Genomic DNA, 18,673 nt, shown 5'->3' on the forward strand with positions numbered 1-18,673 from the left:
CTATAAGTTAGAACCGACTCCACAGCACATAACAACAACATATATATATTCTAAAATATACTTTATTAAATAGTTTGTATATAGAATATATTATCAATGCTAAGGTATATTTTACACATTCTAAAAAACTTTTTTCCTTTAACTTACATTCTTTTTCTTAAAAGATTTTATTATGAATTGAGTTATAGTTTACATGGGAGAACATGTTTTACACTCATCCTATCATATTTAATTTCATTACAATGATTACAATCCCTTCTGTGCATCATCATCCAACAGTATTTGCTTCTATTTCCTCTGCCTTTGTTTGCTTATGTTTTTTTGGATGTACACAGAAACCCTATTTTGTTTGATTACAAGAGAAGACCTCTTCCCTACCTCTGTCATTTCTGGGTTTTGCTTTGCCTTTTGAACATCTCTCAACACAACAGTCCAAAAGAAGGCAAGTTTGAAGGGGGCAAGGGCTGTGCCTTGCTCATGCCCCTGACTCCTACATTACAGTGGTACTGAGTGTTTGAGGACTGTGTGGTCAGGACTGCATAGGAATGCTTCTGCTTGAAGAACTCTTTTCCCAGCCTGAGTTTGATGACAGAGGTTGTTTATACCATTGTAGTCATCTTTAGAGCATCTTGACTCTACAAATGAAGACAAAACCTCAGAAATAGTGAACTTTAAACTTTTTGTATTGCCTTCTCATCTCATGTAAAGAGTTGGTAAAAACAAACAACTGGATGAGACAAGAGGCCTGGGTTCTTTAACTACACTGAGTGCAAGTAGTTTCTTTCTCTGACCTCAGTTTCCACAACTGTAAAATGGGAAACTGTCAGTTTGTAGTACTGTGGTGGCTTGTGGGTTGCTGTGATTCTGGGAGCTATGCCACCAGTACTTTAAATACCAGCAGGGTCACCCATGGTGGACAGGTTTCAGATGAGCTCCCAGATGAAGACAGACTAGGAAGAAGGAGTGATGAACTACTTCCGAATATCAAGTCACTGAAAACCTTAAGAATAGCAGAGAAACACTGTCAGATATAGTGCTGGAAAATGAGCCCCTCAGGTTAGAAGGCACTCAAATTGCGACTGGGGAAGAGCTGCCTCCTCAAAGTAGCATTCACTGTGATGACGAGAATGAAGTAAAGCCTGTGAGAGTAAAGCCAATGGGACCTTTATTTGCTGATGGGGCAAAACTCAACATGAAGACAAACAGCTGTAAACATCCATTAATAATTGGAACATGGAATGTATGAAGTATGAATCTAGGAAAATTAGAAATTGTCAAAAATGAAATGGAATGCATAAACATAGATATGCTTTTCAGTTATGGTGTTGGAGGGGAATATTGAAAGTGTCATGGGCTGTCAAAAGAACCAACAGATCTGTGTGGGAATAAGTGCAAACCAGAGTGCTCCTGGGAGGCCAGGACGGTCAAACTTCATCTCTCATATTTCGGACATATTGTCAGGAGGGACCAGTCACTGGAGAAGGATATCATGTTTGGTAAGGTGGAGGGTCAGACAAAAAGAAGAAGACCCCCAGTGAGATGGAATGGCAAAGTGGCAGCATCGATGGACTCGAGCGTGGCAACAATTGTGAGGTTGGCCCAGGATCGGGTAGTGTTTCGTTCTGTTGTGCATAAGATCACTATGAGTAGGTACCGACTTGATGGCACCTAAAAACAACAACAACAAAACGGGCAGCTACGATGTATCAGTATTTCCTAAACTTCCAGCACTAATACCACAGTGCTGATTTTGACTATAGCCTATTTGCCATCCATACTATATTCACATAATAGTCTTGTTTTTACTGAATCACTTAAATTAATTGCAAAGGGAAATATTATATCATTACCTGGAATGGAAAATTAATTTTGCTCTCAGTAACAGGAGGGAAGGGTGAAAATACAAAGTTTATTAAAGTATACGTAGGCATGGTGTTTGCTGAAGATGCTGGAGACCTGTGCCCTCTCTCTGTTACACATGAAGGTTTGAAAGTTTCAGAGACGCGTGAAGCACTAAACTGAAACTTTCTCCTTAATACCAGGAAGATAATGATGAAAAGCTATTTAGAGAGAAACACCTTTTCCACAATTGATTTGGCTATTTAATCCTGAGTCTGTGAAACATCTAACATCTCAGGTACCATGTGATAAATATACCACACTTGGGAAGTGCTCAGTTGTATGCTGACAAATTAGTTCTTAAAACAAACAAACAAGAAGCCCCATTAAGTATTGTTCACTGGTCTTTGTGGCGTAAGTATTCCCACCATAGTCAATTTCAAGCTCCCAACAAGACATTGCTGAAGGTGGAGTTGGGAAGAACTGACTCTGATGAGCAGGTAGCAGCAGAGATGATTCCAGCACACAATCGGAAACATGAGACCAGAAAATCAAGACATTTCCTGCTACTGTGTATCTTCCAGATAGAAAGTTCAAGGTAAAAGAGAGAATGTTTTGACTCTCTATAACGCCTATCTCAATAATTTGCATACCAGACCAAAAACCCAAGCCACCGCCCTAGAGTCAATTCTGAAACACAGTGGCCCTATAGGGCAGGGTAGGACTGCTTGTTTGGGTCCCCTCATTTTTCTCCTGCAGAGTGGCTGGTGAGTTTGAACTGCTGACATGATGGTGAACAATCCAACACTAAACCCATAGTGCCACCAAGGCACCAAATTTACATAGAGCAAGCATTTAAAACATGATGAGTGATTGAGTAATGGATTCTAAGACTAACAGAGGATAACAACCACAGTGATAACCATGGCAACAATAACATCTAACAGGTATCAAACGCTTACCCTGTGCTAGTTATACATTTTCTCATTTCAGTCTCACAATACCATTTAAGGTAGTTACTATCATTATCACTAAGCTCAGTAAACTAAGGCCAGAAGTAATTAATCTGTCCAAATTACATTCTAGTAAAAGGCAGTTGTTGCTATGTGCTATGGAGTTGGTTCTGACTCATAGCGACCCTGTACAGGGTTTCCAAGGCTGTATATCTTTATGGGAGCAGAAAGCCTCACCTTTCTCCTGCGGAGCAGCTGGTAGTTTCAAACTGCTGACCCTGATGTTAGCAGCCTGATTCATAACCACTATGCTAAGCGGCCTCAATGTGTACTGAAGTGAACCTGATACAAACCAAAATATGCTTGGAGAATGGGGTAGTCAATTTTGGTTAAGCAAATCTTCTGGCTAACAGGTATTCTAGAGACCATATATGAATGAAAAACTTAATAACTAAAACATAATACAAAATGTGAATTATGGTTTTGGAGAAGGATATTAAAAGTACCATGGGCTGCCAGAAGAACAAACAAATCTGTGTTGAAAGAAGTGCAGCCAGAATGCTCCTTGGAAGCCAGGATGGCCAGACTTCACCTCTCATACTTCAGGCACATATCATCAGAGGGACCAGTCCCAGGAGAAGGATGTCGTGCTAGGTAAAGTGGAGGGTCCGTGAAAAAGAGGAAGACCCCCAATGAGATGGATTGGCATACTGGCAGCAGCAGTGGGCTCAAGCATAGCAACAGTGGTGAGGACAACAAGACTGCACAGTGTTTCATTCTGTTGCTATGAATTGGAACTGACTTGATGGCACCTAACAATACAAAATGCTAAAACGACACTAAAATAATGAAAATATCTTTGATGAAACAATTGCTTGAATATAAGGATATGCTGAAATATAAGCTATGAGAGAATTCTGGCTGCTAATGGTAGAGAAATCATTTGAGTTGCTCATAAGAAATATGCAAAGGACTAAACAGATGAGAACATGCTTGGCTATTAGCACTAGGATCATTTAAACCTTCCTACAGTTTTGAATAAGATGATAACCAGGCAGAGAGTGGTTATTTATGAGTATCTGCTATGTGCCAGGAAAGAGCTCTGGTAGCGTAGTGGTTATGAGTCAGGTTTCTGATCTAAAGGTCAGCAGTTCAAAACTACCAGTCATTCCATGGGAAAATGATGAAGCTTTCTGCTCCTGTAAAGATGTGCAGTCTCAGAAACCCTATACAGGGTTGCTATGATTCGGAATCAACTTCACAGCACACCACTACCACTATGTGGCAAGCGTCCTGGTGTGGTGCTGTCCGATGATCACTGGACTGCAAACTACAAGGTTCAAACCCACCAGCCACTCCTTAGAAACTCTATACAGGGTCACTATGAATATGAACTGACTCGAAGACACTTAACAACAATTCTGTACCAGACATCACGTGAAGTCTACTGCTCCTTATCTTTAATAATATCAATGGCTTTCTGAAGTCAGCATTGGCAAACCCCTACTCTACAGATATATACAACTAAAGCTCGGAATTAGTAAAAAGCCTCCTCACATTTCAGCCTCTGTCTTGCTAGTGACAAGCTCCCCACTGCATATGGTTCAGAGGTCAGGGAAGAATCCATAACACCACCTTTTAATTTCAGAACAATTATCTTCTGTTTGAAGCTAAATATATACTTACTAGATATTTCTTTCATAGCTGGCATTTCTGTGACCCAGTTGCTCAGCACCTCACAATCGAAGAAAATACTGTGTCTATCTTATGTTCACTTTGAATAATACACATCCATCTAACCAAAGAATATTAAGGGAAATGGTTAACTTTGGGTACTTTGCTTTCTTCAGAGCAGCTTCTCTGAAGTGTTTGCTTCGGACAGCAGGTATGTTAATTGTCAACTGCATTTTCAATGCATGAACTGGGAATGAGGATGTCCTACTAGGTGATAAAATGATCTGTCATAGACCCAAAGTAGATGTCAAATTCTGAAACATTGGGGAACCGCTGATGAAAGAAGTCAGTAGAACACATGGCAGGTCACTGCTTTATAGTTTTCTAACTTTTTTGTCGGTTCTTGTAATCAAAATACATTACAGAAAATAAGCTCAAAGTTTCAAAATCAGAAGAAAAACCACAAACCCAGCACCGGTTTGTAACAGAGAGCTGGTCTCTCTTTGACCTCTCTTAACATCTCCAGTTGAACCAATTTTTATACTAGCCCTGATTAAAAACATTACATTCAGAACAATTAATTATGGGTAAGTTCCTTTAGGATCAACTCTCTGCATAGCTTTTGATCCCATTCCAGTTATTTCTCCCTTTTTGCTTAGCTTCTTCCCTGAACCATACTGGACTTCTTCTAGGTCCCAGAATGTATGTATCAATCCCTTGTTTTCGCCTCCAGGTCTTTGTACCTTGGGACAGTCTTTTTTGCCAGTTAAAAGTTCACTTACCTTTAGGTCTCAGCTCAAACATAATGTCATTCATGCCTTCACAGATAAGCTTAAGTCCTTCTGTTCTACTGTCCTACTGCACCAACTATTGTTCTCTCTGAACAATCCCCACATTTGCAAATTACTTGTTCAGAAGATATCTCCCTCATACAAATGTACTTGCTATGAAGGCAGAAACATTGTTCATCTCATCAATTGCTAAGCCTCCCGTTTCTTCACATAGTAAATACTCAATAAACATGTATGGAAGAAAGGGCAAACAGACAGCTGAAGATTATCTGGAAAGTCAAAGGAAAATGGGGAGATTTGAATGTCCATTATTTTACTATTATGGAAAAGCTGACTGGTTGGTGAAAATATTTAAAAACAATTTTTGCTAATAACAGTTTTAGAAATGGTATTAGTTAGCGGATGGCCCTGGGACCGAAAACAAGTTGTCATTTAATTGATTTTAGCTCATGATGATCTCCTATGTGTCAGAGTAGATCTGTGTTCACCTGGGGGAACTTGAACTCCTAACCTTTCGATGAGTAGCAGTGTGCATCACTAACTGACTTCATTTATGGGTTCCTGGGACTCTGTACGGATCCTTGGTGGCTCAGTGATTAAGCACTTGGCAGCTGATAACCTAAAAATTAGCAGTTCGAACCCACAAACCACTCTATAGGACAAAAAGATTGACAGATTGACAGACTTGGAAACCCAATAGGGTAGTTCTATTTCATCCTACAAAGTTGCTATTAGTTGGAATTGACTCAGTAACAAGGGGTTTACTATTTTAGGTTGGTGCATATGTGGGAATACCATTTTGGTTGTAATAAAGGAATTAATTTAAGGTAAGAGTTTTATTAACTGTGTGACTTTGGACAAATTACTCAACTTTTTCATCTGTAAAATGGGGAGAATAATGGAATCTATTGCTCAGGGTGATTGTGAGGAAAAGCTTGTAGATCATATAGCACAGTTCCTGGCACATAATAAAAACATTAGCTTATTGTTGTTGTCAAGTGCTGTGGAGTCGGTTCTGACTCACAGTGACTCTACTTGGGGTTTTCAAGGAGTGGCTGGTGGGTCTGAACCACCAACTTTGAGCTTAGCAGTCTGGTGTTTATTCTATAGCTCCATACCAGGACACCATATTGTCAACTACTGTCAGCTACTACTAACAAAAGAAGTCCTTGAATGGCACAGATGGTTAAGTGCGCAACTACTAATCGAAAAGCTGGTGGTTCAAACCTACCCAGAGTCATGGTGGAGCTATGGCCTAGGGAGATGTTTCTGAAAGATCACAGATTTGAAAATCCTAGGAAACAGTTCTATTCTGCACATATGGGTGATCATGAGTTAGAACTCACTGGATATCAGCTAACAACACAACATTCCTAAGAAAATGAAAATATTCACAATTAGACCTATCAATATGACAAATGAAGAAACTAAAGTTGTTCATGATTTTATTCCACTTAGACACAAACCAACATCCATGGAAGTCACAGCCAAAAACATCCAATATATATTGGGGAAATCTATAGCCAAGACCTCTTTAAAGTTTTAAAAAGGAAAGATGTCTTTTTGATAGCTAAAGTCCATGCATCTGACCCTAGCCATGTTGTTTTTAATCATGGGGAATGCAGAGAGTGAAAAAGGAAGCCATAAAAAGAATCAATGCATTTGAAATTGTTAATGAAGAATGTTGAATATACTATGGTACAAATGAGTCCGTCTTAGAAGAGATGACAGCCAGAATGTTTCTCAGAATAAACAAGGACGATGAGACTTAGTCTCACAAACTTTGGACAGGTTATCAGAAAAGATCAATCACCAGAAAAGGATCTTACTTGTGTAGAGGATGAGTGGAAAAGAGGGAAATCCTCAATGAAATGGATTGACACAGAGCTACAACAACAAATTCAAATATAGCAATGATCATGAAGATGGTGCAGGACTGAATCTTGTTTTATCTGTACACATAAGGTTGCCACGAGACAAAATTGACTTGATGACAACAAACAACATCAGCAATGACAATGATCTTAGCTGTCTAGTGCTATATATTACAAATACCACAAGTGGATGACTTTAACAAATGAAATTTGTTCTCTCACAGTTTAGGAAGAACCAGCTCTAGGGGAAGGCTTTCTCTCCATTGGCTCATGGGGACAGTCCTTGTTTCCTTTCCATATCTGTGGGTCCAGTATTCTTTGGAGATCTCCATGTGTCTTGGTGTCAATCTTACTCTAGGTCTAGGAGGTTCTCAGCACAGAGACCCTGGGTCTAAAGAATATGCTCTGTTTTGGCTCTTCATTCTTGTCGGTACTTGCTTCTCTCTACTTTTACCTCATGCAAGGTAAAAGGTGATGAAGGCTACACTCTAGGGAAACTCCTCTTACATTGGCTCAGGGCTGTGACCTGAATCTCACTTTGACATCATTGCATCCCACCCTAATCATTTTCCTTACAACTGGCTGATTGACTGATTGCATCAGCTCACATCATCAGGGATAATTACATTATCACATAACTGCCAAACCATCGGTATTTATGGTCTAGCCAACCTGATACATATTTTAAGGGGACACAATCAGTCTGTGACAACAATAATTACTAAATACCATGGTTGGGATTTACATCTGATGCAAGTACCTCTATTCTGAAATGACATGGATTCTGCCTCTGGAAAATTTGACATTACCCTTCAGGAGGATGAGACAAGACCTCTGTCTGCATTGCTTATCACCAACCAAAAATGAAAAAAGCCCTCTCTCCCACCTAGGTCATTTTGCAAAGCCAAAGCAAAAATGAAACGCCAAGAGAGAAAACACTAAAAACGTCTCACAAACACTCACTCAGCTTGTAGTGACTAAGGTCTTAAATGCTTGCAAGTAGTCACCTAAGATGCAACTATTGGTCTTCCCCTATCTGGAGTCAAGTGAAGAAAATAAAAGATTTAAAGAACAATCAGTCCAAAGGACTAATGGACCATGCAAACCACAGCCTCCATGACCCTGTGACCTCTAGTAGACTGTCTACCACTACTGAAGGCTCTCATTGGGATCAAAATTAAAAGTCCTGGGCAAAACAGGAGAAAAATGTAGAATAAAATTCAAGATCATCAAAAAGATCAGACTTATCAGTCTGATAGAGACTATGGCCTTACGGCATCATTCAAACGTGGACCCAAACCCTTCCCTGGGGATCAACTTTTGACCCAACAATAGAGAGGCCTATACATTGAATAAAAACACCATGAGGAACATACACCTTGGAACAATCAACAACAATCAACAAAAGGACAGCATGTGCCCAAGAATGAAGTTCAGAAGGCAGGAAGGGGCAGGAAAGAAGGATAAATGAAAACCCAGCAATGAAGTGGGAAGAGTGCTGTTACATTGATGGGAAAGCAACTAATGTCAGAAAACAAAATGTGTATAAATTTCTGAATGGAAAAGAATTTGGCTCCGTAATCTTTCACTCAAACCAAAATAAAATGTTAAAAACAAACAAACAAATTCAAAATGCTTCCCGACCTAAAAGTTCTGTGTACAAAAATGAATTCCTTTGAATCAGTTCTGGGTTTGACCAAGGTGACATCCAGCGCTCTGTGTAGGAGCTGCTGCTGAACTATGTACAGCCCTGACACACAGATTCTAGTGGATTCTAGTAGGAGGAGGCATGTCTATTTTCTTTCATTTCTTAGTAGCAAAACAAGTAAAATAATGGCAAAAGGAAAAAAGTCTAAGAGTGTAATTTGAGACATTGTTGCTGTTAAGTGCTGTCAACTGGGTTAGCAACCCTAGAGAGGGTTTCTGAGGAGCAGCTGGTAGATGTGAACTGCCAACCTTGTGGTCCAGATTATTATTCTGCAGCGCCACACCAGAACTCCAATGGGAGACATAGGGGATTTGATATACAAGTTTGGACCCCCTGGAATTTAAAATGGGCTTTATCCTTCTTCGTGGCTTCCGTGTTATATTATAGCCATCTCAAATGGATATAGTTGATGGGAAAATCTTGGTTAAATTTTAGGTGACTGGAGAGAATTTCAAAGGAGCTGTGGTGGTGCTGTGGGCTAGGTGTTGGACTGCTAATTGCAAGGTCTGTGGTTCAAACCCACTAGCCACTCCAGTGGAGAGAGATGAGGCTGTCTGAGCCTGTAAAGATTTGCAGTCTTGGATACCCAGTACAGGGTCATTATAAGTTGAAATAGACTCAGTGGCAGAAGGCTCTCCCCTCACCCCCCCCCCCAAGAGGATTTCAAGGAGCTCTGGTAGTGCAGTGAACTAATCATTGGGCTGCAAGGTCAGTGGTTCAAATCCACTAACTTCACCACAGGAGAAAGATGCAGCTGGCAATCTCAGAAGCCCAAGGATTTCACATACATATTCCAGCTGCTTAGAGGGTACGAAGGGGTCTGGTTTCTTCCTACCTCTCCATCCCTTCTCTAAAGCTCCTACTTAGAGGTAGCAAGCAGATTGAACTAGGATTTTAACTTCCCTGAGCCTTCATTTCATCATCTGAAAAATAGCATTATCAGAACCGAATTATCCACACAAGTCAACAAGATAAATTTGAAACACTTAGCCCTGTACCTGGTACTTAGCAAGTGTTTAAGAAAAATGAGTAGTGGTTCTTGTTGCTATTTTAGACGTCCAAACTCATCCCATATAACCGTCATTATTTGACAGTAAAAGGCATTAAAAGCCAAGGTGTGGGCTCTTGTTCCTTGGTGAGGGGCAGAGCTTAGATCCCATCCCAGGTCACCCTATTCTGGGCTGTACCCTCTTTATCTCACGGACTCTCAGAACTCATTCAGCTCAGCTGAGTTCTCCAACACCTGTGCCCAGTCCAACTGATTCTCCATTTGTAACATGCACTCAATCCCTAAACCCTGTTGATGCATTACTCCCCAAACAGCCCTCAAACAAAACTCTGGCTATGCTGCTTTAGGTCAGTTGCCGTTTCCTCCAGAAGATTCTTCCTTCCTATTTACCTATAACTGGCTCCTCCAAGATTCAGTTCACAAGTCACCTCAGAGAGGCCTTCCCTGACCACTGTATCTAGAGTCACAATACAGCCTACCTTCTCTCTTTTACCTGTAACGTTCTTGCTGTTTCCTTTATGAAATGTAAAGGCTTTCTCAGCATTGCTTGTTCACTGCTGTGTCTTTCCCACTACCCTAAGGTGTGACACATACCAACAACCCAAACCCACTGCTCTCCGGTCAATGATGACTCCTAGCAATCCCCAAGGGTTTTCTTCACTGCAATTTTAAAAGAAACAGATTGCCAGACCTTTCTTCCAAGGTATCTCTGGGTGGATGTGAACTATCACCCTTTTGGTTAGTGGTCAAGTGCTTAAATATTTGCTCCACCCAGGAACTCCTACATGGTACATAAACACATGCTAGGTGAGTGAATGAATGGATGGATGGATTCCAGAATAAGTGTATTTGTTAACACCTGGGTATAACTGAAGAAACGATTTAACTTGTGGGTAGAACCTGGGTACCTGCTCACACCCCCTTCTTGGCCTCCTAAAAGAACAGCGCGAGGCTACCATAAGACAAGGACACTTCCAAGCACGCATCCCACACAAAAGCACATCTTGCAGTCAAAGGAAATGGGCGGATGGTTGCTAATTGTGTCTTCCAACTGGGTTGATCTTCCAAAAGTTCGAAAGGCGCCTGCCTCCATAAATCCCAGGCTGCTACTGCTGCTGAGGCTGGGGCGGGAGGAGAGGAGGGGCGTTCTGGGTGCCTCCCGGGCTGGCACAGATAAGCCACATCTCCTCCTCCCTGCCCCCCACCCCCCAACTCCTCTCCAAGAGAGGAAGCAATGCAGATGGAGATAAGAAATAAATATTCCTGCCTGCTCCGTGCCATTGCAGACGTTTTCCAAAATGTCTGGCTTGGACCATGAAATCAAGCCCACCCAGGAAAGGAGGCGCTCAGCGGGAGAAAGAGGGGGAAAGGGTGGCATATTTGTCGATACTTGTCAGCTTTCTGGGGGGCAGAGCACATGGCTCATACTTGGCAGCCCGGCTGAGGTGGGGATGTGGTAAGTGCGCAGTAATACTTGAAGAATGGATTCAGAAGTGGGAGCACTGCCTCCATGCTTTTGTCCAGCATCCTGGGACTCACAGCTGGTTCTCTTATCATGGATTCCAAGGCCCCTTCCCCAGTACCTGATAGCTCTGCTCAGTACCTTTACCTGCACTCAATTCCTGGGTAATGAACACACTGGGCTACAGTGAGCCGTTCAAGGCCTGTTGAAATATGGGCAGGAACTCAGAATCAATATGTGGAGAGATTCTTGCTGCCTCTAAACTCGGCTCATGTTCTCCAATACTGGAATACTGACAGGCGATGAGAACATAGACTGCAAATGATAAGTGGGTGCTTTTGGTCTCTGGGTGGCCAAATGAGTGGGAAAAGTGTCACTAAGGAAGCGAAGTTACATGCCCAGCAACAGGCACCCAAGTGTTCTGCAATTATGGTGTCTCTACGAAGCAGGTTGTGAGGCTGCAAAAAGTCTCAGGAAAGTGAGAGGATGGATTTCAGCTGGAAGATTCCTGCCTCGGGTACTCTGGATCTTCTGACTTTCTAACTCTCCCCTGGAAAGTTCCCTGGTGCCATGCTCTTGCTATTGATGTCATGGGACCACTATCACATCGTCCTCTTGGTTATCAGTCATTAGTGTGGAGATCCTTTGGGAATTGAATTCTGCTCAATAAAGAAGAGAGGGGACTTTCCTGGTCGTCACAAGTTCAGAACAGTAAAAACAGTTGCTCAAAATGAAGTTCCAAAAAAGTGATGCTTTTTTGGGGAACTGGGTGGTGGTGGTGTCAAGGGGACATTTTCCAGAAATGTTGCATTGAATTCTGCCTCTTTTTTTTACCATTTCCACGACTTCACTGAGGAATGTAAGACTGTCTAATATTTCCCACTCATGTGCCCTGAATCCTTCTTTATGAATCTTCCCCACTCATTTGCCCATCTGCCTTCTAGCGCCAAGCAATTGCCAGCTGAATCCCACTCTTTTCAGCATTCCGGTTCAGTGGTGGTGGAGGTGGGGAAGCTGGCAGGCGAGCTTTGTTTCTGCCTTTGCTCTGCCCATTGTTATGTGACCTTAGTAGACAAATTGCTCCCCCCTCCCTTAGGTTTAGTTGCTTCATCAAAGGAGGGGTTCAAAGAGATTTTCAATCAGCTGTGACACATTAGGGAGTGCTTCTACAGAGTGAAATTGGATCAAATTCCTATCGTCCCTATCCCCTTCCCACACCACCTTCCCCCAAAACTCCAGAGACCAAGGCTATCAGACTTCGGCAATCACGTTCACACCTTACACCAGCATTATGGCATCAAAACAAGCTGGGCAGGTGGAGGCTATCTAGACATGATTTTAAATGTGTCTTCTTATAATTTCCTTAATTCCCAGGAAAAGTAATGTATGGGTTGGGGAAAGACTGAAGTGAGTATATCTGGAAGAGACTGTGTGCATGAATGTTTTCATATAATATTAAAACAAATAAATCTGTTGCCACTGAGTCAATTCCAACTCATGAAGACCCTAAACCACAAAACGAATCCACTGCCATCTAGCTGATGCTCATAGTGAGTGACCCCATAGGATGGACTAGAATTGCTCCTTAGAGTTTTCTAGACAGTACATCTTTACAGAAGCAGACAGCCTCATCTTTCTCCTGCTGAGAAACTGGTGGACTTACACAACTGACCTCATGGTTAGCTGCCCAATGCTTAACCCACTAGAGAAAACTAAGGCTCAGAAAGATTAAGACACTTGTTTAAGATCACACGGTTGGTTAGTATCTATTATGGGATATAGTGCCACTGAGAAAACTAAGGCTCAGAAAGATTAAGACACTTGCTCAAGATCACATGGCTGGTTAGTATCTATAATGGGATTTGAACCCAGTTCTATTGGATTCCAAAAATGATATGTTACCTACTTCACTGTGCCAGATCTTGTCTTGGCATTCAATACCTGTCTTAGAGAATTCTCATAAAGTAATGCTGTCTAAAAGGCTCAAAGACAGTGGGTCCTAAATTGATTGCCTTTTGTATGATCTCTGAGTCAGCAAAAACCCATGGTTAGAAATGGCAAGAAAACATGCATCTGAGGTGCCCACCTAGCAGCAGGAGGAGTGAAAGAACCAGGCCCCTGAAGAATTCCAGGTATAGCGGCCCTCTCCTTTGGTCACCTAGCTATATAAAATAAGTTGCTTTATTGTTAATACTTCTGTGCCCTTGTTTAATATTGACACAGAATCAGAGGATTTCAGAATTTACAAAAGACTCAAAGATCATCTGTGCCAGAGGCTGTAAACTCATGTGCCCCCAAGCCCAGGCAGGTAAGTGAATGAGGAAAACACCCACAGGCAGGCTACAGCAAACCATTAGACACATGTCATGACTAAGGGACCATCTCCTCTCAGTTCCAGCTGAATGCTTCTATGCAGATATGCAGGCCTGTGCAGCCGATCAGGTACTTTTAAAAGAAAGCCTGACATCTGGACCTCTCTATAAAATTTTCTGATTGGTAAATATTGACAATGTTTTCAGTTAAGCAAAATTTATCTAATGCTGCTGTGTTGTTGTTAGGTGTTGTTGAGTTGGTTCTGACCCATAATGACCCTGTATAGGGTTTCCAAGGAGCTGCTGGTGAGCTTGAACCACCGACCTTGTAGTTCAAACTGACCTTGCAGTCCAGCGCATTAACTCAGCGCCACATCAGGGTTCCTAATAAAACATATTTCCAAGTACTATCGTATAGATGAGGAAATGGTGGCCCAGAATTGTTAAGTGGTTTGCCTGAGACAGCTAATAAGGTGCATGCAGGCATGCTATTTATTTTTTTTTTGGGACCCACAGATAGAGATTGTGTGCACTTATGAAAATATGTGTACACATGTATAGTGCATTTATAAATAATATAGAAATGACTTTGCAATATCTGCTGTTATTAAATGCTCTATAAATTCACCCAGAGTTAATATCACACACTGTTAGTTAGCTATAACTGCAACATGCACAAACACTAACACCAAACAAAATGAGACTGTACAGCATCTGTCTCCCAAATAAAAACCCAAACTTCAACCAAAATGACACCACTGGGAAAGAAAGCTCTGTACTTACGGTAAAAGACAGAAAAGATGAAAATAAAGTCCCTTCGTCATATCGGGATAATTTTGCCAGTACTCCTTCCAAGATAGTAACAAACTAGAAAAGCAGCAAAAACGAAAAAGAACAAAAAGAGAGAGAGAATTATGATTTCATACTATTATTGTTCACCATTAAGAGTAACATTTCCCAAGCACACAGAGTTGGGGACTGAGACCTCTGCTCATTTCAGTGCTCTGTGATTTGCTTCCAAACTTGGGGAAAGGAATACGCTGCCTTTATATAGAAATATTTGACTTATCCGGCTTTCTCTTCATTATTATGTGATTGCAAATATAGAGTGTTACAGAAGTGCAAAGTGACAAAATATTATCGAATTGCATATCACATGTGATAATATTAAGTGCACTTTTCAAAATCCCAAACTGCGCAAAGCAGTTTTTACGTTGCATATTAGCACTACATCGAATCCAATCTATTTTTATTTGTATTTTATCAGTAATTTGGGGGAAACAGAAGTTTAGCACTGGCAAATATAAATGCCTTCCCATTCAGCATTACTTAGTTAAAATTCTATAATTCATGAGGGTGACTGAAATAGCTTTATCTGACTTTTATGTTTTATTATGACTCTCACTGCATTTGAAACTAGGGGAAAGGGGATTTTCGGGATGGCAGAATTCCGTATTACCAGTTAACTTTCGGCATACAAAAATCTAACTTTGTCAGTGCTGTAAAACAAAATAAACATTTTCTGCATAACCCAGAGCAACGTTTGGGGACAAATTCTTATTAAGTTAACATATGCCACTTCATCAATTTATCTTCACACAGCTCGCGATCATCAGAAAAATCATTCTGAGCTGAGGCTGGGTGATGTACAATCTTGTTTCCCGAGAAATACAAGTATCCAGCTCAACTTTTTAACGTGTTACATTTTAATGGAAATACAGACATAACAAAGCAATGTTCACAATGAAGCATTTCACCTGAAGCTGAAGGTTACCTTTGCAACCAAGAGTGTTATCATTTCTTTAACAGTTTCTTCAATTAGTTCATCTATTTTTGAATGGTATTGATGCTAAAGAACACAGAAAGACAAATATTAGCATGTTTGGGAGGTGATGGCACCACATTCGTCAGTAAGTTTTAGACAACACAATTTATAAATAAATTATGGCCTGCAGACCCAGTTTATTTCCTCAGACCCAGCAGCAGCTGTAACATTCTGACTCCAGGTCTTTGATGGAGAGAGATCTGAAGCTTTTCAAGAGGAACAAGAAAAAAATTTACTAGTCTCATTGTTCCTCACCCAAGGCTTTCGATGGCTTTGATATATGTGTAGCCACACACACGTATTTATGAATAGCATGCATGAATGACTTAACAGACTAGTAGTGTGTTGGTCCGGGTCTCACAGAGCAAGGCACCAAAATAATTTAATACAGGAAATGAAAAACTATATTTGTAAAAACTGCTGGAAATGATGCAGAAGGTGTGGCTTGGGTAGCAAAATTCTTCCAAAGGGAATTTAACTAAGGCACTATGAAAGGTTTTGCAGAAACAATTCTGGAACCTTCAGGTACTTTGGGTAAATACCCCAGAGCTCCCTGCTTCTGTCTCATCCAAGTGTCTGATGGTCTTCATTTCTAGATAAGCAGACTCAAGCTGAGAGGCTTTACTGAGACTGCTGCTAAGTTTTTCAGTTTCTCTAACTGCTGTGGTCGATTTGATTTAAATAGGAATGTGAAAACAAGCTCCACACACAAACAAAAATCTGCTGTAAATGCCAGGGAAAAAGGAAAAGCGATTTCAACAGAAAATGTTATATGCCAGCTCCTTGACATTTATTAGATCATTCTAGTGTCCCTTTGAATTATTCCATATTTCCCTAACTAATAAAAAATAATGCATTGTTATTTGGAAATGAAAATGCACTTACCCACTCTTTAGGAAACTTACAGAAGAAGGATGATTAATTAGGAACAGAAAAAAAAAAAAAAAGGAACAGTGCAAATAAAAAATCTGGATAAAAGGACATATGAGAAAATAAAAATCAAACAAACAATCCAAAAAGTTTGGAAAACATCCATAAATAATAAGCAGTAATAAATGTGGTTGGGTATTCTGAATACTGGAATTAGAACTATTTAGAGTGAGCCAATGGGTGGGAAATAGGGCAAATTCACTTAATTTTTGTAATGGGAAAGACCCGGACAGAGCTTCAGTTCAAAGGAAAAGTCATGTTGCCTAACAAAATTTAGCTCAGTTTCCTTCTCTGTAAAAAACCCAAAACAATACTAATACCCAGGACCAATGGGAGAAGGAAGCTAGTGCAAATTATTGATTCTGGAAACGGGATGAGGTAAAGCCTATGTAAAGACGTTTAACTGCTGTATTCTTTTATTTTATCATTAGTATTAGGTCCTTTCCTACCAGTCCTGTTTTTAGTCTCAGATTTGTTTAGCAGATAAAATGAGGGCCTAGAGGTGAAAGCGCTTCGTCAACTATAATTGGGACTGAAATATAATTATTTGTTGTTTATCAAGCAGAAGACAAGAGTAGGGAGAGAAGGTCTTATTACTTAATCACCTCATCCAGTTTGGTTTCAGTGAATGAGAGGAAAACATTATAGTAAACATTATAATGCATGATGTACAACAACCCTGACGGTCAAGAGTCATCAAGATCCTACAGGACAGAATACAATTGTCCTATAGGCTTTCCATGGCTGAAATCTTTACAGAAGCTGACTATCATATCTTTCTCCCATGGAGTAATGGTGGATTCAAAACACCAAATTTAAGAATAGCATTGGATTGCTTTAATCCCTGTTCCACCAGGACTCCTTCCATGTTGTATAGTTCTGATGAATCAGAACCCCTGTTGGTTATACCATTAGCTTCAAGAAAGGATTTACTAGTATGTAGCATAAAATTGGAGTTAATGCAAAAACCGACCTGCAGAATTCTGTTCTAGAAATACAAAGAAAGATTTCAGAGCAAAATAATTCAGGAATATTGACAGGGATCCAAATTCATTTTTAGATCTTGAGATAACATCCAGAATCACATGCTTTAATCCCCTCCTCATGTGACTGCCTTCTTCTGCTAGGTTTTCTTTGAGCTCCTGTAATTATTCACATTTATTATAGAATTTAAACCAGAAAAGCTACCTGTGAAATAATACAATATGAAATATTAAATGCAAGATTTTTTTTTTGAAAATAAATACAGCTATATACTATTTCAACAATTTCTACAACTCCATGACATTGATCACATTCTTCAAGATGGACAACTATTCTTGACATCCTTCTCCAAATTGCTCCACCACCAGTACCTTAACTCACTGCCCTCTCATCTAACCTTTTGAATTGCTGTTGTTAATTTAATCTCACGTAGATAATTCTTTAAAAGAGCACAATGCTCAAGGCAGGCAGACTTTACTTATTAAGATAAATTATTTTGTCATTCAAAAAGACTCCAAGACTTAAGGTTTAAGAGTTTAAACACTATCTGAAGGTAATACTTTTGGGAGTTCATCCAGCTTTAACAGATCTAGAAAGTCTAGATTTCATTGAGAATTTAAAAATTTGTTCCACATTCTCCTCCCTTTTGATCAAAGATTCTCTTAGCAACCAGTAATGGTAGCTGGGCAAAGAACGTCATTAAGAATAGAAACAATCTCTTGGAAAAACTGACTGAAATGGTAAACAAAGTTAATGAACTCAAACCTGAAATCTTTCCATTCTTTAAGTACAGTACAAAATACAATGGTGATCTAAGACTGAATGGGAATACATGCTCTGATTGGTGACCACATTTGTCACTGATAAAGGGAAGTGAGGGAAAAACAGCAATGAAGCTGCAAGCTAAGCTCTACAATGTTCAATAGACTCTTGTGAACCCAGGTGAAGACCTGGTTGGCCAGCAGTGTGGCAAGACCTGGGGACTCTTGGGCCCAGAGTCAGTGACATAGCCACAGGGGACTAGAGTGGAGAGTGAAGCATCCAGCTGATAAGAAGAGAGGGCATATGCACAAGGACACCCACACTTGCGGATAAACCTGGCTTCAATGACTGGATGATTAGAGCTCAACTAGAAGAAGAAAGAAGAGGAAAAAAAGAGTAATCTGATACAATCTGATGAACTTGACCTACACCGATGGATCTAGTAGCTCAAAAGAGGGAACAGATCTTTATTGCAAGGATCATTCCCACCCCCTCCATACACAGAGTAGACAGGGATGGGCAACTTGGCCATTGGCTACCCAAAATGAGG

General features: G+C 40.4%; 1 protein-coding gene across 1 annotated transcript in view; it reads right to left on the reverse strand.

The window, feature by feature from the left end:
* The window catches only part of CADPS (Ca++-dependent secretion activator), a 755,300-nt gene that overhangs the window by 73,040 nt on the left and 663,587 nt on the right, over positions 1 to 18,673 (reverse strand). Inside the window, exons 26-27 of the mRNA XM_006862100.1 lie at positions 15,397 to 15,471; positions 14,406 to 14,489 (exon numbers count right to left, since the gene is read on the reverse strand). Of these exons, the coding sequence (XP_006862162.1) occupies positions 14,406 to 14,489; positions 15,397 to 15,471 (159 nt within the window). The remainder of the gene's footprint in view (positions 1 to 14,405; positions 14,490 to 15,396; positions 15,472 to 18,673) is intronic.

Source organism: Chrysochloris asiatica, unplaced genomic scaffold (genome assembly GCF_000296735.1).
Source record: "Chrysochloris asiatica unplaced genomic scaffold, ChrAsi1.0 scaffold00046, whole genome shotgun sequence".
NCBI classification, from domain to species: domain Eukaryota; kingdom Metazoa; phylum Chordata; class Mammalia; order Afrosoricida; family Chrysochloridae; genus Chrysochloris; species Chrysochloris asiatica.